Here is a 24,524-nt window from a genome sequence, read left to right on the forward strand (position 1 = left end):
AAACATGAACATGGGGCGGGACTTTGACGTGCTGCACCGCCTTTGAACTTTATTTCAACAAATCACGTCAATATTTAGCAGAACAGACGCAGCTAATTGGTCCGTGCCGCTTGTCTTTCAGTGGATAAGTTGTTGTCGCAGATACGTCATCAATAGGTTGCTGGTGTCCGTCAGACATGAATTCTTTGGAACAGGCCGAAGGTAAAAAATGATGAAAGAGATAAATACTATCAACCTTAAATCGAAGTTGACTGTTTTAATATTGTAGCCATAGTCATCAAGATAATTCGACATTAGCATGAGGTTATGTGTAACGGTAAGAAAACTGGCTTGTCTGTGTTGTATCCGTCGATTGCATCTTTGCTAGCTACATAGCATCAATGTTCATATGTATTTTTTTATAACATTAACATTTCTAGAGGTATTTAGTAAATTGTGGGTGTATTTGGTGTGAGACGCTAGCTATTGGATACTTGGCTGCCCCAAGCCACTTACGGATCTTTAAGGCATAAAATTAACTGTTGCGTTCGAGAGTAATGATACGAATTTATATGTATATTTGTTTTCTGATCTTTGTTTCCAGACCTGAAAGCATTTGAGAGAAGACTAACAGAGTATGTCTCCTGTTTGCAACCTGCGACAGGCAGGTGGCGAAGTAAGTAACATTGTGGAAACTGTCAAAACCAGACTGATCACTGGCTACATCATTCATTAGATGAGGAAAAATTAAGGGCCCGGTGGAGTATGGGGGTTTCAGCAGAAACCATATTAAGCAAGTTATGTCATTTAAGGGTTACAAATTGCCTCTAAAGCTGCTTTGCAGTGAGGGTTAGGGTTAATATAACATATTGAGCTTTAAGATAATTTCCACTAAAACCTCCATACTCCGCCCGGGTGTTAAACAACTCCCACTAGGTATGCCTTTAGCAGCTGTTTTGTTGTTATCCATAATGCAGTGTGGTGCTGCATTAAGTCATGCATGCAAAGTTGTTGGGAGTGTTGTGATTTGTGGTTACTTTCTACTGATATACATAGAGCCACATTTTCAATGCTAAGATTACAAATTCTTTCATGAATATGATTACAGTAATGCCGCGTTCACACCGGGCGCGACGCGAGTGACAGCAGCGACAGGTTGCCATGTAATCCCTATGGATGGACGCATTTTGGCACCAAGCCACGCAACGCGACACAATGGGTGTGAATGAAGCGACGCGAGTGAAGCGATTTTGAGCGATTGGTACGTTTGTGGCGCGATATTGCGTCACATCGCGTTGCCTTCCTCCCCAGGTTGAAAAATCTGAACTGTTTTGTCTTGTCGCACCGCAATGACCAATCAATGACCAGACTGAATATATAGTGACGTGGAGATGTCTGGAGTTTGACTGAGTTGGATGTGAACATGTCCTGTCCTGTTTTTCTTTTCTTTTTTACGTGCGCACGAGCGAATCGTCCCTGAAGACTATTTCATTTATTAACTACACAGATGTATAATAAAGCAAATGGTGACTGGTTCATCAACACAGTTATGACAGAGTTTTTTTGGGGAAGAGCGAGGAGCAGCCCCACAGCAAGCAGCAGAGTTTTTTTTTTTTTTTTACTGTTTACATGCGTGAACGGGACAGGAGGTCCTCAAACTGGGTCCTGCAGAGGCAGGACGACTGCTGAAAGCGGCCGTCATCCAGACGCAGCTCCTGCATCAAATAATGATACTCCCCGAACTGGGAACGTCTCATGACTTTTGTCAGCTTTCCACAACAACTCACTCCGTGTGATCAAGGTCCGTCATGTTAACTGGACTGACAACCGGAGCTGGCGAGCGGAATGGAAGCTCCTCCTGTTTGACGCACTGGGGCGAATTTTCGCAGCGAAAGCAGAGTGACACACCGTCACGTGACCCCCGTGAATTTGTGGCATCTGATCGCGCCCGGTGTGAACGCGGCATAAGATTGCTAAATGCTAGAGGACTATATACATGACAAACTTCCAATGTCAGTGAGTTTTATTCAATGAATTTTTGCTGGAATACTCAAAGGATCAACTACTTTAGAGTAGGGCTGCGATTATTTTAGTAGATTATTTTTAATTGATTTCTGTCGATTATTCTGGTGATTAATCGGATAAAAAATACTTTTATAGTTTTTAAACATCAATAGCCCAGGGCTCTCCCTAAGCAATGGCGCAATGTCGCTGTGCCAGTGTTGACATTTTGCTGAAATGGAGATGGGATGTGGTTTCTGTTTTGTTTTTTCCCCACTTTGTAAAATTTAACCATTTTGAGTTGTTTTTTTTTTTTTAAGGTTGGTGGACTGGGTCCTTTCATTTTTTAAAAATCCCTCTTTCTCTGCAATACAGTAGATGCATTTCAGCTGGAGGTTGACCGTGCAAACCTCGCAATCAGTTTTTATTATTATTATTATTATTTTATTGAAGTTACAGTGTTTGTAAAGTCTTGTGTGTTGCCCAAAAAAGCGAAAATTAAAACGCGATACACTCACTGCGAGTCTGAGCAAAACACAGAAAAAAGAGTGGACTTTTGCTGGGTGGATCTTTCAGAAACTGTTTGTCAGTGTAGCCGGGGACGGAGCTGTGACTCGCCTGGTGTGAGTGGAGTGCTGAGAGCCCCTCATACCGGGTAGAGAGAGACAGCAGCCGGCCGCCAGATGAGTCACTCCCCACGTAGAGCGGCTCGTGTGTTTTTTAAAAATAGACAAACACACCGCTTCGCTTTAAATGCACAGTCAGTCTGTTTCAGATGATCGGCGTGGACCCTCTTTCTCTTAAAAGGCTTTATTTTATTCTGTCTGTCGCGTTGAAAAGCAGTAGCTTTTGGATTAGCCTTTACACGGTTTATGGTCATGCTCTAGTCTTCTGTTTTTTTCAGGGTACGTTACAGCACCACACACAGGCTTGGCATACGTACTACAATGTTAAACGACGCTTCAAGGCACAGAATTTGCCTTGAACATTTTTTTGTAATCAAATTATTTGAGTTATTCGACTAATCGTTTCAGCCCTACTTTAGCGTGGAGAAATCAGCAGCTAACTGGAACTCTTCCCATGATTTTTGTGTACGTGCACCATAGTGCTACACCATGTTGCATTGTGGCTAAGGCAGAACACTGAATTAAAGTGCATATCATCCAGTCACATAGCAGAAAGGTGATTTAAGTGACATTGAACATGGCATAGTTGTTGTTTCAGAAGGGCTGTTTTGCATATTTCATACACTGCTGATCATTTGGGATTTTCACTCACAACATCTTAGTGGTCTACAGAGAATGGTATGAAACTAGAGACATTCATCACGATATGCCCCGCGCACAGTATTATTTTCCATGCAAAGTGCAGTAATATTTACTTGTATGGGGTGGGTATTTGGTTGAAGCCTTATGTGTTTGATGTAAACTGGGATATACAAGGTCATCGGCCTTCGAACCCATGTGAAGTACTCCTCCAAGGCATGTACACCCACCAAGTATGAAGTTTCTGCGAGCAATAGGTGCCGGGCTACTTTGCGGCGAACAAATTGCGGCCGGATAGAAGAAATGATGGAAGGACGTGTCGCGGCTCGTCTTTAGTCTTCCCAGGATGTCGTCTTTTAGATAACACAAACTAATTGCAAGTGATATGCTAGAAAGTGACACAACACTTTAGAATAATTCAGCCTTAAGCAAGATAAAATGCACAGAGTTTTTAAGTTTATTTAAGCCTTCGACACAAAGCTTAGACAAACTGAGTCCTCTAGAGAGACTGAATATGACAACCGCGCTCGTCTATTTATTGGAGACCCGCGGGCATCGCGCCTCCTTCAACTTTTTTATTTATTTCATTCCCAAGACATGGTTTTCTATTGGAAGCGTCCTCTAGTGAACCCTAAGCAGGTGTTAGGCCATTATTTCAATGTGATAAACGCTCCCATTAAAACGTGAAGGATTTACAACTGATTTTTTTAAAAGACCTTCAGCCACAGGTGCAGCTGGCCTGAGGCCCCCTCCGCACGTGGCCTCAGCCACACGTGCAGCTGGCCTGAGGCCCCGGCACGTGGCCTGCGGGAAAGCACCTAAAAGGCCTTGGAAAGCCCCTGACAGACTGAATGACTAATAAAGCCCTTTTTTTGGGTTGAACACCTGCTAGTTCAACCAGAGGACATACAGTTCGGATCAGGACACTTGATAGTTCATCACAGTTCAAATATGGACCTAAAAATTCTTCTACAGACGGACGGACAACCCGGATGCTATATGCCCCGCCTCGCGGCGCATAAAAAACATTAAGTGAGTGGCATGCTCTGCATGAAAATGCTTTGTTAAAGGTAGAAGTCAGAAGAATGGCCAAACTGGTTCGAACAGATAGAAAGGCAACAGAAACTCAAATAACCACTTGCTGCAATGAGACCTTTGAAGATAGCAAATGTTACTGGATGACATATTGCCTCAGAAAATTTCATGATAAACGATAATGTCATCATTTTAATGCAGTTTTATGCCACTGTTATAATGGTAATATATCATAAACTAGCCCTTTGCTCATGGGGATCCACTGCTTCTAGATTGGATAGTGTTTATAAAATAGATAGCTGACATTTTTCAAGGGTGGTAATAAAATGTGCAAAGTTTGTATTGTGAGTTGGAATGGCATGCGAGTCCAGAATGTTTTTAGATAGACACAATCAGTTTACTGATCTCGTTTGCTGCGCTATGATTAAATAGTCTCCAGACTTGGCCTTGAGAAGTTATTTTATTTTGAATAGGTGATGGCCAATAGAGGTCTAAGGTCTAAACACTCGAGAGGAAGAACTCAACCCTTTTATTTCCTGTTAATTGCGTATTTTTTAATGTTAATTTACTGTCTTAATGTATTTATAAATTCTTTAGGTTCTTGTTATCATATACACCCGGGGTCTCAAACTCATGGCCCACGGGCCAAATCGGCCCGCGAGATCATTTCATCCGGCCCACCACTTGATATCAATTTATAGTGAAATCCGGTCCGCTGTCGGGACTGAGAAATTTCCAATTTCCAAGGTGACCCTGAACGGAGCATGTGAACCCAAACAAGCCCCCCCCCCCCCCCCCCCCCCAAAAAAAACAAAAACAAAAAAACATTCGGCACATTGCCAGCTCCTTCACAACATAAATCAAAATGTCTCTTTCAAAGCCTAAAAGAAAAGTTGATGTCAAGCACAGAGTGTTTCAGGAGAAGTGGGAAAACGATTATTTCTTTGTGGAGTTTAATGGGAACGCCACCTGCCTTATCTGCAAGCAGAAAGTTGCCGTTCTGAAGGAATATAATCTCAAATGGCATTTTTTAACTAAACATGCGGAGCACAATGCAAAATTCAAGGGAGTAGAGTGGACAAGGAGCTGCACAGTTAAAGAAAGAGCTATCATCGCAACAAAATTTATTTCAGAGAGCGAGAAAGGAAGCCGATGCGGCACTTGAAGCAAGTTACGTCGTGAGTGAGATGATCACCAAAGCGGGAAAGCCGTTCACTGAAGGTCAGTTTCTAAAAGACTGCATGCTGAAAGTTGCAGATATCGTCTATCCAGAAAAAAAGAGCAAATTCAGCAACATCAGTCAGTCAGCCAACACAGTGGCAGAGCGGCTCACTGAGCTTTCAAATGACATTCATGAACAGTTACGTGACAGAGGCAAAGGTTTCAGCGCGTACTCTGTGGCTCTGGATGAGAGCACGGACATTAATGACACAGCTCAGCTCGCCATTTATGTCCGTGGTATTAATGACCAGTTCGAACTAACAGAAGAGCTGCTCAGTGTGAACCCGATGCAGTCGTACCACAGCTAAGGATGTATTTCAGCTGCTGTGTGACACAATTGAGCAGGCTGGCCTCTCCTGGAAGTCTCTCGTAGGAATAACGACAGATGCCGCACCATCAGTGATAGGGAGGAAAAACGGACTTGTAGTGCTTGTTCAAAAAAAATTGGAGGAGGAAGGTGCAGATTGTGCAATTGCTCTGCACTGCATTATCCACCAGCAGGCGCTGTGCAACAGGTGTTTAAAGTTTTACAGTGTGATCTCTGTTGTCCTGAAATGCATCAATTTCATCAGATCCAGAGCCTTATAGCACCGCTAGTTCCGTGCCTTTTTAGAGGAAATTGATGCGTCATATGGAGATGTTCTGTACTTCACAGAGGTACAGTGGCTCAGCAGGGGTAATGTCTTGAAAAGGTTTTTTGAGCTGAGAACAGAAGTGAAGATGTTCATGGAGGAGGGCAGGCTGGACCTTCCTGAGCTCAATGATCCCAAGTGGCTGCTGGACCTAGCTTTCCTGGTTGACATCACAGAGGAACTGAACACACTCACCTTGAAGTTGCAGGGCCCAGGCCAGCTCATCACTGCAGCTTTTGAAAATGTCAGACCTTTCATGACAAAACTGATGTTATGGAAAACCCAGATCTCTGAGAAAAAAAACTCTACAACTTCCCAGCATGCAGCTCTCTTGTGGAGGAGGGCAAAGCATTCAGTGGTGAAAAATATGTTGCTGCCATTGAGAAGTTACAGCAGGAATTTGACCAGCGGTTTGCAGACTTCAAGACACACAGTGCCGCATTTCAAATGTTTGCGGACCCCTTCTCCTTTGATGTGCAGAATGCTCCTCGTGTGCTACAAATGGAGCTCATTGACCTGCAGTGCAGTTCTCAACTCAAAGCCAATTTCAGAAAGACCAATGGAAAAGCAGAAATGCTTGGAAAATTTCTGAGAGAAATACCCCCATCTTTCCCAGAGCTTTCCAGGATATTCAAGAGGACCATGTGTCTTTTTGGAAGCACATATCTCTGTGAAAAACTATTCTCCACCATGAACTTTAATAAATCAAAGTATAGATCCAGACTCAGTGATGACCACTTTAAAGCCATACTGATGGTTTCAACGGCCACCTCCCTCAGAGCAAATGTGGTTAAGCTGTCTGAGAAAAAGTGTTCTCAAGTGTCTGGGAGCAAGCATTAGACAAAAAAAACAAAGTAAAATATGAATGTAAAATAGTTCATGTTGCGAAGGACAATTGTTCGAACGGTTGAATGTTTTTCCTTTTTTTAATGCAGTACCTGAAGCAGCCCTCTTGTAACATTGGATGCTCAGCGGCCCTCTGGTAATTTGAGTTTGAGACCCCTGATATACACTATTTTTATTTTAGTTCTACTTCTATTTTGTCTTTTGATTTTTTAAATGGACCACAATGGAAATAAGTGTGTTCACTTTCTTGTGTCAGCCATGTATTTTGAACATATGTTCAATTATATTATGTACTTAAATTGAACTTACAATCACTCACCACACTCACGCTTTTAATGTAAAGATGACTTCAGTCCAGAAAGTAGTTAGCAACACACACGCATGTATGCACAGCTGCTGTAAGCAGGTGGTTTTAATTTGACAGACAGACAGTAGCTGAAGACATTAAAACCACTAAGCATTTCACTTATGGTACCAACATGAAACCTAAGTCACTCATGGTAATAGCAACAGGAGACTTATCTAAACTGACTAAACCAGTTGAGCTACAAAAACACAATAAATCAAGAATACTAACCACTAATGGTGTAACGATACATATATTTATTTTTCCCGTTTTGGTACGGCATGTTCAGTTCGGTACAGGGCTGTGCATGGATGAGTTTGCGTTGCGTGTGTTTGCATTCAGTGTTGGCAACTTTCTTGCCAAATCTGGCGACTTGGCAAACCCTCTCAACGACTTATTTCTCAAAATCGGCTAGCGACAAATCTAGCTACTTTTCCTGGTGTTACTGGAGACTTTTCTGATGTTTGGTGACTGAAAGTGAAAGTCTCTGTCACTGAGCGGCAGCAGATCTTCCCCTTCTCTGCTGCAGCAGCCTGTAAAGCAGTGAGCTGAGTGATATCTACAGTCCCCCCTCACTTGGACACAATCAGTTTACTGATCTCGTTTGCTGCGCTATGATTAAATAGTTCCCAGACTTGGCCTTGAGAAGTTATTTTATTTTGAGTAGGTGATGGCCAATTTTAATGGCAAAATAAATAATCAAACTAAGAATCAAATTTATTTGTGGTTCTAAATAATTTAAAGGTGGTTTTACTCAGTTTTTTGCCTCTCCCACAATGTTTTTGTTTTCAAAACTTTATTTCAAAAGATACATTAACTGAACAGTTCATAGAAAGAGATAGAAAAAAATATATATTGTACAAAAGTAAGAGATTCTTTAACATTAATTCTCTTAAAAAAACAAGTTAATTTTTAATTTAATTTAATTTTTCTGGCAAAAAAATATGAAGGTTGAATAAAATTTAACAGGGCTTGATACTGGAACCTTTGCGCTGCGCTTTACTTGTGGAAAGGTTTTGTTGAAAGCTGTTTACCAGGAATTAATTTTTTACTGCAGAAATTTCCCTGCAACAGCGAGACAGTGGCATCGGCTGACTGTGTTCACATGAGCACCTGGGGGGAAAAAAACAGAACATTGACATTTTTGTGTTTTCCAAATATGCATATGTATGTAAACTGAATAGCCTGTTTTTTGTTCAGACTTATGTTCATTCAAAGTAGATTAGCTGTGATACAATTTATGATTACAGATGTTCTGTATGTGTATTTTATACAGGAAAGTCTCCATTTAGCATTAACATTTTTCTACAATATTATGCCTGATAAAGTTTGACAACAGATATAGAAGTAAAATTTTCTTTTATTTAGTAATCTTTTTTTCCCCCCCATCCCATGTTGGTCTACAGCTTTTCAGATAAAGATTTGCAATAATTTGCTTTGAATAAAATGTGAAGAATTAGCAATCACAAGAAACTGACTTATAAAGTATTAAATATATACAGAATGTACAGAAACTTTATTTTCAGTGATTTTAGAACAAACTCCTGAATTTAAGCATGCTGTGCTGCTGAAATAATTTTTTCATACACAAACACACCATGCCAGGAATAAATGATCATTTATAAGAAAAGGTGTTGAGTGAACAAACCATTCTGTTTTGTAAGCAGCTTATATCCTCCTCCACAGCGTTGTTGTTGTTGTCAGCTGACAGCTGCGCTTCACATCCTCTTTCTGTCGTGTTCGGCTGGAACACGGTTTGGAGCCGCTCATTATTTTCACCGTCAATCCCTTCATCAGAAACTTCCTCATCTTCTTCAGAAACAATCAATATATCACTTAAATCTTCGCTATAATAGCTCACTATGCCTTCGCTGTCTGTGACTGCCGTATTGGTAAACAGCGGTGCTTCGACACATTTACTCGCATGACGTCACATCCATTGCAGCGAAAAAGTAAGTCAACTCGGAGGCGGTAAATACAAATTCTCAGATGGGTAACGAAACGTCTAAATCCTTGTTCATTGTAATTTTATGGTAAAAAAACAGACATGTGGAAAAAGCTTTTTTTATTCTTCAAGAATATGTAAAAACTTCATGGCATGGCAGGGACCCTTTAAACACTCTGGTTTGTCAGCCTGAACCAGAGAACGCAGGTGCTTTGTGCCACAACAAGACAATTAAACTTCATTTAAAAGTAGAGTCACAGTGCCTCATTCGTTCATGTCAGCGTTTATCACAGACATCAGTTGATTCTTCAGCATTCTGCACGCAATGAAAATAAATCTCATGATCCACCAAGACAAAAATTAAATTCAGTAAAATTTAAAAAAAAATATTAAATTACTCTGTTTGGCCTCCATGTGTGGAGATGCCGCACGACAGGGTACGCATGCTCGGTGACGTGCTTAACGAATACTTACGTGTTCCACCTGGCAAAGAAAAGGGTTCTGCCAGCTTTGGAAATGCAAACCAAGCCAGACTTAACTGTTTCAACCCGTACCATATCGTGCAGTACCGACCCAGACCGCTCGGTGGAAACGGGGCTGTCAGCATATACTGGCTAAATTGTCATGGTGTGACAGCTGCATAACTTAATTGACGTATCCTGTGTATTCGGCATATTTTTCATATGTTGGCATACGCTGGCTAAATAGTCAAGGTGTGACAGGGCCCTAAAGGGGTTTTTAATACAATCTCTGTGATAGGTTGTAGTTGCTGGTGATGGTTTTTTGTTATATTGTGTTCCTGTTATGTTTTCCAAAATATTTTGGTGGACATTAATGTGGGGCCCCCGTGTGACTTTGGGCCACTGATCTTCAGCCCAGGCAAACCTGTGCTTTAATCTGCCCTTGGATCTGGTTACTGTTTGGATCTCTCTCATGAATGGGAAAGTGTGTCCAAAATTTTGACAGATAATGTGTGATAGGAATTTGTATTGCAGCAGATATGTAGAGAAGCACGAGCTGCATCTCTGCACATATGTTGTAACTGTGCAAAGATCCTTTGTGCTGGTGAGATAGATTTGTATCGAACATGCTTTTTTGCGATACAATCTGTCGTATTTCATCATGAGGTGTATGACTGCTTATTGCGCTTTGACAGACATGTATTATGACACTGTCACCCATCATCGGGTACAGCAGTGCACCCTCTACAATTAAGCGTTCAGAAAAAAATCATAGTGGTTGTGCTAGTGAGACCCCCAAACAGGAGCAGCCGAAAGAAAGTAAAAAGGCATACCCGCTGGAAGGAATCCTGACCACATCTTCTTTGCCAGTTCATGCATGAGGGCTTAAACCCACACTTGGTGTCTGTGTTAAATACGACAACACCCTGTTGGGCTACTCCAAGATCCTCCTCCATTCCTGCAAGTAAAATGTGTGCATGTGTTTTTCTACTGCAATGTCCTGTTGTTTTACTTTGATGCATTATGAACACATCATTAAGGAGTGTGTTAGTTTTGGGGATGAAAATTTACAGGGTGATTCCATAATTTATTCCTCAGAATTGAGTAAGTCCATATTTTTTTTTTTTTTCCCTCTGCTTGGTCTAAAAAAGTAACCGTTACTGACGTTTTTTTTCTTGATTTCTTATAGTGTTTCTTAAAGCCAGAAAGTTGCCATTTGAAATGACTTTAGTTTTGTGTCATGTCTGTGATCTGCTTTTTTTCTACAAAATTAAACAACTGAATGAACATCCTCCGAGGCCGGTGATTCCATAATTTTTGCCAGGAGTTGTAGCTGTCTTAAGACACATAGGTGAATGGCTGTTGGCTGTGTGCACAGACAAATGCTGCAATTCAAAAGAACACACACTCTAAAATCAACGAAGGCATCATATTCTCATTACTTGTTCCGCTCACCCACCAATCCAAAACTTGGAATCACATTGTTCATCTGTGTGCCGAGTAAATAAAATTCATTCATGCATTCATTCAAACCTCAGTCGCATATAAAGCCATAAAGTTTTTTGGTAGACAGCATTTTACTGAACTCTTGTTCTTGTGTTGCTTTTCAGTGATTTTGATAGTGGTGTCTGTCTGTACAGCGACTGGAGCTTGGAACTGGCTGATAGACCCTGACACACAAAAGGTATGTGCCCCCCCCCCCTGCAAAAAAAATAAAAAAATAAACATGTCTCACTATGTGGTTAATGGTTTAAATGGAACATCTTTTCTGGACATAAATATGATTATTTAACTCCATTTTATATAACTAAAATGTACAAAGAAGGCAGACTGTTTGTTTAAACTCGAATCAATGGCTCAGGTACTTTTACATTTTGTTTGCTGACACTGTTTGGCGTAGGGATGCACCGATCCACAATTTTTCACTTCTGATCCGATCCCTGAATTTGAATATCTGCAGATACCAATACTATTCCGATTCCAGATCTCTGTTTGCTTCAATATTATTATTATCATCATTATTGTGTATTTTATATGAGGATATTTTGTATCCCCACTTATACGGCTTCATGATGAAGTGGTATAGAGAAGGATTTTCTTCAAAAGATGACCTGAAAGTCCAGCTACAAGTTGCCAGAAGGTACATTTAAGATGCAAGGCTAGATTTGATGTTTTGGTGAAAGGATTAAAAGGGACTTCTTGTTTAACAAAAAAAAAAAACACACACTCATCTTCAATCGTTTAGTCCAATTAAGGATCGCGGGGGGGTTGGAGCCTACCCAGCAGTCATAGAGGGCGAGGTGGGGTACACCCAGGACAGGATGCCAGTCTGTCACAGGGGCACTGTGACTCTTTCAACTAAGGTTGCGACTGATCCGGTATCGGGATCAGCTTCCGATACTGACGTAATTCATGTATCGGAAAATACCGATCCAACCCGCAACATGTTCCGATACCAGAGAAGAGCCATTGTGTAACCAGTCAGCTGCTGTTGCTTGCTCTATGCTTTGTTTTCTGCTGAGGGAGGGGGAGGTTTTTGAAGCCGAGCTGTTTGAGAGAGCTCTCTTCCGCAGTGTTTGAAGCTGAGGGCAGCGGCAAATTTCTGCCCGGCTCTGTTGTTCAAATTGTCTGTTCATCGAGCATGGTTATTCCAAAAAAATGAACTGAATTTTGCTGTAAATGTGTGCTGAAAAGTTAGCCGATTCACTGTCCCAATGCTGTGAAACACCAACTCTGTGTGCAGCCGAGGAAGAGAAGCTAAACAGATTCTGTGCACTGAAAAGGAAAAAAGTCTCCAATAAAATCCTGCGCGCAAGCCTCGCTGATGATACATTATTTTACAGTTGAAAGGCTTCATGTTTACAAAAAGTTCAAAGTTTGAGAGAGAGAGAGAGAGAGGGAGACAGACACAGAGAGCGCTGTGTTTTCGCTTTAAGTCTATAAAAATAAGGCTGTCTGTTAAAAAAATAAAAGTACTTAATTCTTTCATCAAAACATCAAGTCTAGGCTTTCATCTTAGATACACCTTCTAGTAAATTGTAGCTAAACTTACAAGGTCTCCGTTTTTAAGAAAATCTTCAGATAAAATCAACAATAATGATGATAATAATACTATTAAAGCAAGCACAGCTCTGGTATTGGATCGGAAAAGTATCGGTAGATATCCAAATTTAGGTATCAGGTTCAGATCTGAAGTAAAAAAAAATTGTGGCTCGGTGGACCCCTACTTTCAACATCTAAAATAGGTTCATATTTCTTGTTGTGGAACAAAACGCCTGCATTCTCTGGTTCAGGCTGAAAACACAGAGGGACTTCTTTTAAAACACTGTTTCTTCAGCCACGACAAGGAACTATTTTCAGATGTCGTCCAAAATCAGGATGCTTATGTGGATAAGTTGTTGTCAGGCTGTGATGATGAATCAGACTGAAACAAACAGGTAAGATAAGACTTTATATTTGAATTCATATCATGTCCTCAGCTAGACTGATAAATGGTCTACTGTTGAAACTCACCTCCTGCTAAGACTTCTCGGTTCTCGGTTGCCTCTGCGCTCACAGCGACAGGTGGCTATGATCTCCGGGGCTCACGTTGACTGTGGCTCGTCCCACATTTGTACAATCACTGAACTCGAATAACGTTGGGACTACAGTGTCTTTCAACAAGTTTTTTGGTTTCAAACCCATTCTCAACGGGAAAAGTGAGGAGTTGTGGGTCGCCGTCATGTCAGTGGCTACGTTTGTAAGTGAGTGAGTCAGACTCTACTTTTAGACCAGCGTATAAACAGCTGGTAAGGTCTAACCAGACACAGATGCTCTTTGTGAAACTTGAATCGGTCTGTGTCCCCACATGCACACATCATAAAATTTCTGACCAATCGGATGCATTCTTGATAATTTTTCATTTTATTGATTTATTAATTATCAGAAACAGAAAAACTAGGGTAGGAAATGCATATTTTTTTATGTTTTATCAGAAAAAAATCTATATATTTAAGCTAGACTTGTGGAAAAAAATCAAATCAAACAAATTTTGATTGATTGAGAAATGACAGGTCTTGGGGAAAAAGCATACTATCGAGAAAAGACAGTGCACTTTCTCTTTATCACCCTCTCTCTTTAAGAAATTAGTTCTTTAAAGTGCTAAAATGTGCAAATGTAAAAGAATGAAATGAATATGAATAATTGTATACATGTTTATGGGCAATTCCACAGTGACTGATGATTCAGAGAGGAAGCAGTTGGTGGTACTAAATACTATGGGCATGACTGATGTTACAAAAAAAGGCATTAAGAAAATTCATAAACTTTATTGCAACTTTGTCTTCAAACTATTCTAGGATATAAGGTTGCAAGCAACTGTCATTCTGCTGCTCCTTGCCATGTTACAAATCATAGGCATAAACTGCATGATTACATAATTATGGGTGACTGACGTTACAGTATGTCACTGTATATTTAAAGTTGCAAAAAACAAATTTCTGTTGATAAAACAATGTACTTTGACTGGCAAATGTCATATTCTATAATTTGATGGCTTAATAATAGGTTATTTTGGTATTTGTATGATTTCTGCGCTAAAGCGGGTGCAGTGCTGGCAACCAGTTTCTCACTTCAACTGAGGTGTGCAGTGTTCTTATTAACACAAAACAATGATATGCTTATGCAGAGGATGAAAAATCAGTTTATGTAATAGATAGAAAATGAGCCCAAATCGTTCACATTTTGATGGGAGTAAAAGAAATAAACCTACTTTGACATGGTATAGCTAACCTTCACCACATCATTGTAACTGAAATTTCTTTCTGCAGAAGTGAATATTTGCTCTTACAATTTCAAACACTATTCTCCCCAGTTTCTAAAAAAAAAAAAAAAAAAAAAAAAAAAAATGTTTTGGCCTGTGAGCTTCTACAACATGGAATTGCCCTTATGTACATGCAAAAACGGGGCCATTGAGTCAGTGCCTGAAGTTTCATCTCTTAAACACCAGATGGCACAACCGCCCCGACTACATTGCAATCCCTTTGTACCGTGTTTAGGACAGAGCGCATTTCCAAAATGTCACAACAAACCACCAAAAAAATAAATAGAAGTACTTAATTTACTCATATTTGCAGTCATTCTAGGTAAATCGTTGCACGCTTCCTCACGATTCATTTTGTCTTTCTGGTCCTGGTTTTAAAAAAAAAAAAATCTTCATGCTCTTATGTGGTTCTTTTTCAAATGTTTATGTTCGCTGTATTGTAGGTCACAACATAGCTTCCGCATCTCGGTACTACGGCCTTGCAAACATTGCACATTGCTCTGGCTATTTTTGGAGCGGCTCCTCCTCTTGAGCACACAATTGCACCTGCTCTGTGCGCTGGACTCTATATATTTTGTAGTGGATTAATCATTTTCTGCCAAACCTTGGATGTTGAAAACACTTCTAATCACTTCTCGCATCACAGAGGACTGTGTCATCCGGACACTTTTTTCCTCTCTTTCCTGCTCCATGTGGGATGTATTTTGAACAGCTTAAGGTAATTATTTTTAATGTTTTTTTTTAATAGCTTGATAAAACAGTTCCTTGCTGTAAAAGTATGTCTGTATGTTGATGTCTGTTGTATGTAAAAGTATATTAATTTAATATCTTGTTAATGGCTCACATGAGCTCCGCTATGTGTGCGCACTGAGGCAAGACCTGAGAGGCTATTTTTGGAGCGGCTCTTGCACACACAGTTATACCGGCTCTGTGCGCTGGACTCTATATAAAATAATTATTTTGTAGTGCATTAATCATTTTCTGTCAAACCTTGGATGCCGAAAATACCTCTAATCACTTCTGGAATTAATGGATCACATGAGCTCCGTTCTGTGTGTGCGCACTGAGGCAGTGACTCATCACGCTTCAAACGAGCATTTAGGCAGAATGCCAGCTCACAAAAGAGTGATATTTCAGTCAATATTGGACAAACACAAAGTTAAAATGTGGGTGACTGCGTGAAAGTGGATGTGTGTTTAAAGCCATGGAAGGTAACTCCAGTGGAGCATCTAAGAGCAGGAGCTGTGTGGTAACACAGGTAGAGAGTGCACAAAAGAGCAATTTTGAAGACATAACACAAAGTTAAAAGTTGTATCATGGTGACTTGTAAGCTGCGGAAGAAATAAAGCTATATATATATATATGACATCTTGCGTGGAGCCCCAGATCGAGGGAGATTATCTATGGTCTTGTATGTCTTCCATTTTCTTACAATTGCTCCCACAGTTGATTTATTCACACCAACCTGCTTGACTATTGTAGATTCACTCTTCCCAGCCTGGTGCAGGTCTACAATTTTCTTCCGGGTGTCCTTCGACAGCTCTTTGGTCTTGGCCATGGTTGAGTTTGGAGTCTGACTGTTTGAGGCTGTGGATAGGTGTCTTTTTATACAGATAAGTTCCAACAGATGCCATTAATACAGGTAACAGGTGGAGGACAGAAGAGCTTCTTAATGAAGTTACAGGTCTGTGAGAGCCAGACATCTTGCTTGTTTGTGGGTGACCAAATACTTATTACCCACCATAATTTATAAATAAATTCTTTAAAAATCCTACAATGTGATTTTCTGGATTTTTTTTTTCTCTCATTTTGTCTCATAATTGAAGTGTACCTACAATGAAAATTGCAGACCTCTCTCATCTTCCTAAGTAGGAGAACTTGCACAATCAGGGGCTGACTATATACTTTTTGGCCCCAGTGTATATATTTTGTATGCTTACCACAAGACTGGAGAAAAAAGTCATAAATTTACTAAATATCTTGCTGGTAGTGGGTAAAAAAAAAAAATCTGTAACAAAGAAGTGGTTATCAACAGATATTCCCACCTTGTCAGGATGGTGCGATATAACCCTAGGTATTTACAGGATGGAGGAGGTGACTGCGTATGTTAATCAAAGACGAGACCGGTTCCTAGCCTGTTGGGGAAAAATGGGTTGTATATGTTAAGAAGAAAAGGCCTAATTGATTCTCTGAGTGTAACACTTAAAAAAAAAAAAAAAAAAAAAAAAAAAAAAAAAAAAAAAAAAAAAATGTAATGTTCACTCCCTGAGGCTCAAAAATGTACATGTTCATGTTTCTCTCTCTTTTTTTAAATAAATTAATTTATTTATTTTAGATGGGGAAACTGTTTTTGTGAAGAACAATACAAGTGCACGTTTGCACAGGCAAAATGTACCCGTCGTTTAAACTGTTAAAATTGACAAAGAATTATAACCTGGCCATGGGCAGGGGGAGGTTGGATTTTGCTGAACAGCCCACTTAGCGTGTCATGCTGTGAACTTTTCATCTGTGGTTTTGTGCAGCAGCTCTGAGTTGGGGAAGAAAAAAGTTGTCTCTCAAAGTGCTGTGACAGATGTACACCTGCACTGAGCTTCATAAAGACACTTTTGCACTTTTTTTAAAGGCTCTGTGCCCTCTGTGAGTGTCCTTGCTAAAAACAGCTGATCCGCAACATGTTAACAACAAATACTAACGCCCCACCACCACCCACCCAAATGCACCTAAAGTCTCTTTCTGAGGACAACATGACATAAAACACTATCATAAAACTTTACCCGTCAATCTGGTCGTGCTTTCTCCATAAATACACGTTATCCATTCTTCCTGAGATGGCAATCCAGGGGCGAATACGGACAGAAAGGAGGCGTGAGGAGGGGTACGGCACCCCCCACAACACCCCTAGATTACAGGTCCACTTTTGAACACCTTTTTTTCATACTACTTCTACTACTACTACTAATAGTAGTAGTAATTTCAACAACTAAAATGTTTAGAAAGAATTTAATACTTACATTTATAAACAATGTACGTTAAAAATTGTACATTTTACTGTTCCAATGCTGTTAACAGTTAAATAGGGTCAAGAAAGGTGTCTTTATTTATTTATTTATTTTTTATTTAAAAAAAAAAAAAAAGTATTTATGTTCCTTTGAAGTCAAGTAAGGGTGACTATAAAGTGAGTATTGGCAAAACTGGTCATCATTTTAATGTTGAGGCGGTGGGGTTGTTGTCGTCAGCTGCTGGAAGTAACTAATAAACTAGTAATCTAACTTTTTTTACTTTTAAAATTGTGTAATCAGTCAATTAAGTTCAAGGAGTAATCAGTAATTGGGTTACTTTTTCAAAGTAACTGTGGCAACACTGGCGCGGAGGTACCTGCCACCTTCAGCCTACCGCGTGCTGGGTAATCTGGAGAGTCGGGAGTTTTCCCGGTGGGCTGGTCCAACCTGGGGCCGTTGTGAAGGGGTGTTAATATCTGCATACATATACAACCCCTGGCAAAAATTATGTAATCACCGGCCTCGGAGGATGTTCATTCAGTTGTTTAATTTTATAGAAAAAAAGCAGATCACAGACATGACACAAAACTAAAGTCATTTCAAATGGCAACTTTCTGGCTTTAAGAAACACTATAAGAAATCAGGAAAAAAATTGTGGCAGTAACGGTTACTTTTTTAGACCAAGCAGAGGGAAAAATATGGAATCACTCAATTCTGAGGAAAAAATTATGGAATCATGAAAAACAAAAGAACACTGCAACACATCACTAGTATTTTGTTGCACCACCTCTGGCTTTTATAACAGCTTGCAGTCTCTGAGGCATAGACTTAATGAGTGACAAACAGTACTCTTCATCAATCTGGCTCCAACTTTCTCTGATTGCTGTTGCCAGATCAGCTTTGCAAGTTGGAGCCTTGTCATGGACCATTTTCTTCATCTTTCACCAAAGATTTTCAATTGGATTAAGATCCTGACTGTTTGCAGGCCATGACATTGACCCTATGTGTCTTTTTGCAAGGAATGTTTTCACAGTTTTTGCTCTATGGCAAGATGCATTATCATCTTGAAAAAAATGATTTCATCATCCCCAAACATCCTTTCAATTGATGGGATAAGAAAAGTGTCCAAAATATCAACGTAGACTTGTGCATTTATTGACAATGTAATGACAGCCACCTCCCCAGTGCCTTTACCTGACATGCAGCCCAATATCATCAATGACTGTGGAAATTTACATGTTCTCTTCAGGCAGTCATCTTTATAAATCTCATTGGAACGGCACCAAACAAAAGGTCTAGCATCATCACCTTGCCCAATGCAGATTCGAGATTCATCACTGAATATGACTTTCATCCAGTCATCCACAGTCCATGATTGCTTTTCCTTAGCCCACTGTAACCTTGTTTTTTTTCTGTTTTAGGTGTTAATGATGACTTTCGTTTAGCTTTTCTGTATGTAAATCCCATTTCCTTTAGGCGGTTTCTTACAGTTCGGTCATAGACGTTGACTCCAGTTTCCTCCCATTCGTTACTCATTTGTTTTGTTATGCATTTTGGATTTTTGAGACATATTGCTTTAAGTTTTCTGTCTTGACGCTTTGATGTCTTCCTTGGTCTACCAGTATGTTTGCCTTTAACAACCTTCCCATGTTTGTATTTGGTCCAGAGTTTAGACACAGCTGACTGTGAACAACCAACATCTTTTGCAACATTGCGTGATGAGTTACCCTCTTTTAAGAGTTTGATAATCCTCTCCTTTGTTTCAATTGACGTCTCTCGTGTTGGAGCCATGATTCATGTCAGTCCACTTGGTGCAACAGCTCTCCAAGGTGTGATCATTCCTTTTTAGATGCAGACTAATGAGCAGATCTGATTTGATGCAGGTGTTAGTTTTGGGGATGAAAATTTACAGGGTAATTCCATACTTTTTTCCTCAGAATTGAGTGAGTCCATTTTTTTTTCCCTCTGCTTGATCTAAAAAAGTAACCGTTACTGACTGCCACAATTATTTTTCCTGATTTCGTATAGTGTTTCTTAAAGCCAGAAAGTTGCCTTTTGAAATGACTTTAGTTTTGTGTCATGTCTGTGATCTGCTTTTTTTCTACAAAACGAAACAACTGAATGAACATCCTCCGAGGCCGGTGATTCCATAATTATTGCCAGGGGTTGTATGACCACCACTAACTGTTAGGCTACACAGCAAGACACTTGGGCTGCTGTATCTTAAAGAGAAGACATTAAGTGTTATGAATGTTTTACAGTCACGAAAATAACTTAAGACTGCTTCTTTTGCAACGCTGTTATCTTTTCCAAAGCCTAAGGTAGGGACATACCATTACACGTTTAACACCCCTATGCATTCATTACAGTTAGTTCAGTCCAATCAAGCCCTCTGCACTACTAGCAAGTACGTATAGGAGGAGTGGCCCGTGAGTGAAAAGATGGACAGAAAAAAGTCAGGTGGAGCTGAAAAAGATAGATTAAGAAAAATAAAGCTTTGGAGGAGCATGCTGCCAAGTGTGCAAAGCTCACAGATATTTTTTCAAGAAGACAGAGCGAAGAGGGAAATGGTAAATAGGGCCTGGCATAACAGGCTATATGCCTGTTGATGCAACATTTGTAGTACAGTACCACCTCTTCCAGCTATTTACAGACCTCACTGACGATATTTTCAGTCGTACTTGGCTCCAGCTCAAACTGTCCGACAAAACCGCAGAGTTTAAAAGTTCAGAGTGCACGTTCATGTTCTCACACTGTACGGCCCGATGCTCTGATGCGATCTGACTGCTCACGTTGTACGTTGAAAAACCTCACGTCGGGCTCGTGTTTCCAAAAGCAAAACGTAACAGAAGCTTTTTTTTCTTCTTCTTTTTTTCCACGCTGTTGATTCAGCGCTGCAAGCGTCTACGCGTTGATTACCTCGCGCACTAGTGTCCATGTGCAAACACCGGAGAGAGCAAACGATGATCTCATGTAAAGTCTTGTTTTTTTTTTTATTCCGTTCCCTCGCAATAACCTAATATCATATTAAAGTTCATGCCTATCAGCGCGCACAGTGTGTGGAATCAGGTGGGGGAGACTGAGCGCACACACAGCAGCGTGATTCACGAGAGGACGGTAAAAAAAGAAAAACATTCATAACAGGTGTTGCTACTTACACTGTTGTATAAATAAACTATATTTCATACGGAGTCATACAGCTGTGCTCATCTGTCGTAAATCCTGTTGTCTGCTGTGTGTGTGTGTGTGTGTGTGTGTGTGTGTGTGTGTGTGTGTGTGTGTGTGTGTGTGTGTGTGCGCGCGCGCATATGCGCATATGTCTCCGGTGTTTGCACATGGACAGTGCGCGACGTAATCAGCGCGTAGACGCTTGTAGCGCTGATTCAACAGCGCGGAACCCTCGCGAGTCACGACAGCCGACAAAAATATCAAACAGGTTTAATTTCCATCCGACCATATGATTCCCGATCGGGAGGTGGTCGTGAGATGTTACACGCAGCTCGTTACTCCATGTAGACTGCACGATGCAGGACGCACGATTAAGCTGAAACTCGGCGCGATCCAAAAAAATTCTCGAACGAGTGAAAAATCGCATGAAAAGGGGCCAAAACTCGCACAGTGTAAGCCCTTAACTTTTACTTTATATTATAAGCCACCCAATTTTCACAAGCAGTCAGCACATAAATGCTGGATTTAAATGCCACAGCAGAACTCTTATCTCAGTGCGCTGGCGGTTTGTGGGCCGGTTGGATATGAAACTCCCGGGCTGAAAAATGTTCCCACAGCACGCCCCTGCAAGCTCTGCCCCTTTTTTGTGGCCTCGGATGTCATTTGCTTCCCGATTTTATATCTGGAGCTCATTTGGTAGCTGTAGGGAACATGTGGACACTGCGTAAGCAATGTAATTGTAACCCCACCCCCACATTGTTGGTCATCTAAAATAGGCTTACTGTGTATTTAACAGTAATACTATGTACTTTTAAAACATGCACCGTTCTCTGCGCTGATCCCAGTAGCAGCAGACCGGGGAAAAAGCATACACACACAAAAGAGAAGCCCAAATTGATGGTGCACACAAGACGTTTGTGTTTGTAATAAAGCTAATGTTCAAAGACAAATGTTGACTTATTTACATTGTTGCTTGCTTTATTCCTATGTACACCCCCCCCTTTTTATTTCAAGTCCATATTTTGCTGTTGCCAGTTATGTTTAACATGATGCCACTGCTTGTGTTAAACTCTTTAGACTAAAAAAAAAGTATATTTTGTATTTGTTTGTCTGATTTATCATGTCCATGTGTATTGAACCCCCCCTCCTTGTACAGGTGCCGTTTTTTTCATCACTGTGGAATCATCCATTCTTCACCATCAGCTGTATTACACTAATAGCTCTGTTCTTCGCTGGTATACATAAACGAGTGGTGGCACCTTCAATGTATCCTTCTGTGTCTCCTTTGCTTTACACAAAGTAGTTTTCTGCCAGAGTTTGACAAACTGCTATTCTCCAGCAATGACACATCCAACCTCAATTTATAATGACAACTCTATTATGTGTAGTAATTCTTTCATGATTTGCACATTTATGCACTGATTTTATAGTTATTTCAGCAGCATTCTGCAGAAGGATGTGGTCAAGCTGAACTACATCTAAATGTGTGTGTTTGTGTATGTATATATAATATTTTTTCTTTAACATCTTTCCCTTCAGTATCGCTGCTCGCTGTCGGACGGTTTTAGCAGAATACAACATGTCCTGTGACGACGTGAGTTCATTCTTTCACTTTTATTAATCTGTACTGATGTTTTGTGTTTGTACATACGTTTTACTGCTCTTCTTATCTCTGTCTAAATACAGACTGGGAAGCTTATTCTTAAGCCACGACCAAACATCCAATAACAACCATTTTTGTTGATCAGCACTGACATGGTTTTTGTCATCGTGATGAAAATACATCTGAAAGAGGGAAGAAATTAAACCATGAAGCTTTTAACAGTGTGACTGTGCTGACATCCCCATCAGCACTGCTGACCTGTGCACATATGTTTTGATATTTTCTTTTTATACTTTGTGAGATCACACACTTTTTTTCTGATGCTGAGCATGTATTTTATCTCTTTTTAAAATGTATTTACTGAATAAATGTTTTGAGTGTCAATGGACTCATTTGTTTGTCACAGCATACGAGCCTCTTTGTAAATAAAATAATTGGAAGACATACACAGTATATGGTGTGTGTGTATGTGTGTGTATATATATATATATATATATGTATGTATGTATGTATGTATGTGTATATATATATATATACATATATATATATATATATATATATATATACATATATATATATACACATATACACACACACACACACACAGACGTGTGTGTTTTCATATCCTTGGATGTCTTATGCCCTAATCTTTTTGTTAGTGATACGTGATTATTTTATATATGTGTGTGTGTGTATGTATTATTTACCTGTTCACACATAAACCCAACTAATGGAATAAATTTGTTGCCGTTATTTTAAATTTTATTTGGAGCTTTTGTGTAGCTCTTTGAAACCAAATCTAAGCCTGAAACTGCTCATTTAGATTGCTGTGACATATGTCACAGAAGTCCATATTTGGACTATTGTTTGCTCTGCGAGACATGGTTGACACTGACACCAACAGATTATGGAAGAGAAGCCGTGTAAATGATGACTCCTTTCAAACCCGTTCGACTTGTGACCTAACAGGTAAAGTACTTATAATAAACAGGTTTACTTCTTATGTGACAAGTTATTTAATATTGTTTAATTACAAGATGGCTATTTGCTTTGACTTCAGAAGGCTGAGAAATGCATTCATAAACATAAATAAATACAGCACTACTAATTTTTAGAGTCTACCACGAAGATAAAGATTATAAATGGCAGGCAGTTTGCTATGCCTCACTGAAACTGCATGAACACACCATTGGCATGCTGGGTGCTGGCTTGACAATGCAGAACATTACCAGATGTTTAAATTGTAGAGAAGTTTGAATCTTCGACTGGACTGGGTTGCTTGACGTGAGGACGTTTCGCTTCAAATCACAGAAGCTTCCTCAGCTAAAATTCTTGCTCTGGTAGTCTGACTTCTGTCTTGACTCTTGTAGAGAAGAATAAACCAGAAGCCAACAAAAGCTGAAACTGCTTTGACCTGAGTGGTACTCAGGTCAAAGCAGTTTCAGTCTTTTGTTCATGGTAATGAGTCATTCACGCCATCAGGGGAGGCTTCCATCCCACCATTAGGAGAGTGCTAACTAGAGCACAATAGGTGCTAATTAGAGCTGTTGTTTAGTCACTAGCCTATAGCAGTCGGCCTCTTGGTAGGAGGGGTCTGGTTAGGTTAAAAACTCCAGCTTTTGTTGGCTTCTGGTTTTTTATTCTCTACAAGAGTCAAGACAGAAGTCAGACTACCAGAGCAAGAATTTTAGCTGAGGAAGCTTCTGTGATTTGAAGCGAAACGTCCTCACGTCAAGCAACCCAGTCCAGTCGAAGATTCAAACTTCTCTGCTATGGAAACCACCTGGACAACTGAGAGCCTACACAGAAACAGATGTTTAAATGTTCATGAGTTGACTATCAGCAGGTTAAGGAGGAGGTTCCATGACACGGAGGATGCACGGCTGGCCCAAAGAACACATGGGATATTCTGGATTGCCGTGTTCGTATTCGTATCCTGATACTGAGTACTGTTCAAATCCAGTGTGTCTTGTTGAAGAAGTGGCAAGCCATTCCTCTACAGGAAATCTGCCATTTACATTACAGTGGATGGGGTTTAAATTAAAGGGGTCTGTTGGACTTTGGTGTAGGAATGCTGTCTACAAGGTGCCACCGCAGTTTGTCTCATGCAGTTCACAAATGTGGACAAACGGGGCTTTGCATTCCAGTAACTGACTGCCATTTTTTGAAGGGCACCTTGGATGTTGGCAAAACTCAGATGCCAAGCAACAATGCAGATCGTT

The 24,524-nt window shown here is 40.2% G+C and overlaps 1 protein-coding gene across 1 annotated transcript; it reads left to right on the forward strand.

The window, feature by feature from the left end:
• The first annotated feature begins 95 nt into the window (after nt 1-95).
• On the forward strand, nt 96-22,691 carry cnep1r1 (CTD nuclear envelope phosphatase 1 regulatory subunit 1). The gene is made up of 6 exons (XM_034185996.1): nt 96-201; nt 584-655; nt 11,342-11,415; nt 21,856-21,965; nt 22,239-22,293; nt 22,386-22,691. The coding sequence occupies exons 1-6, from the start codon at nt 177-179 to the stop codon at nt 22,425-22,427; spliced, it is 378 nt and encodes a 125-aa protein (XP_034041887.1). The 5' UTR covers nt 96-176; the 3' UTR covers nt 22,428-22,691.
• Nucleotides 22,692-24,524: the final 1,833 nt, after the last annotated feature.

The sequence above is a fragment of the Thalassophryne amazonica genome, chromosome 2 (genome assembly GCF_902500255.1).
Source record: "Thalassophryne amazonica chromosome 2, fThaAma1.1, whole genome shotgun sequence".
Taxonomy (NCBI): Eukaryota; Metazoa; Chordata; class Actinopteri; order Batrachoidiformes; family Batrachoididae; genus Thalassophryne; species Thalassophryne amazonica.

What these genes read in the sequence shown, in the direction of transcription:
- cnep1r1 (XM_034185996.1), top strand. Translation starts at nt 177, where the DNA reads ATGAATTCTTTGGAACAGGCCGAAG. An exon ending in TGCGACAGGCAGGTGGCGAA is followed by an intron (nt 656 to 11,341) that starts GTAAGTAACATT and finishes GTTGCTTTTCAG; the next exon opens with TGATTTTGATAGTGGTGTCT. An exon ending in CGAGTGGTGGCACCTTCAAT is followed by an intron (nt 21,966 to 22,238) that starts GTATCCTTCTGT and finishes CTTTCCCTTCAG; the next exon opens with TATCGCTGCTCGCTGTCGGA.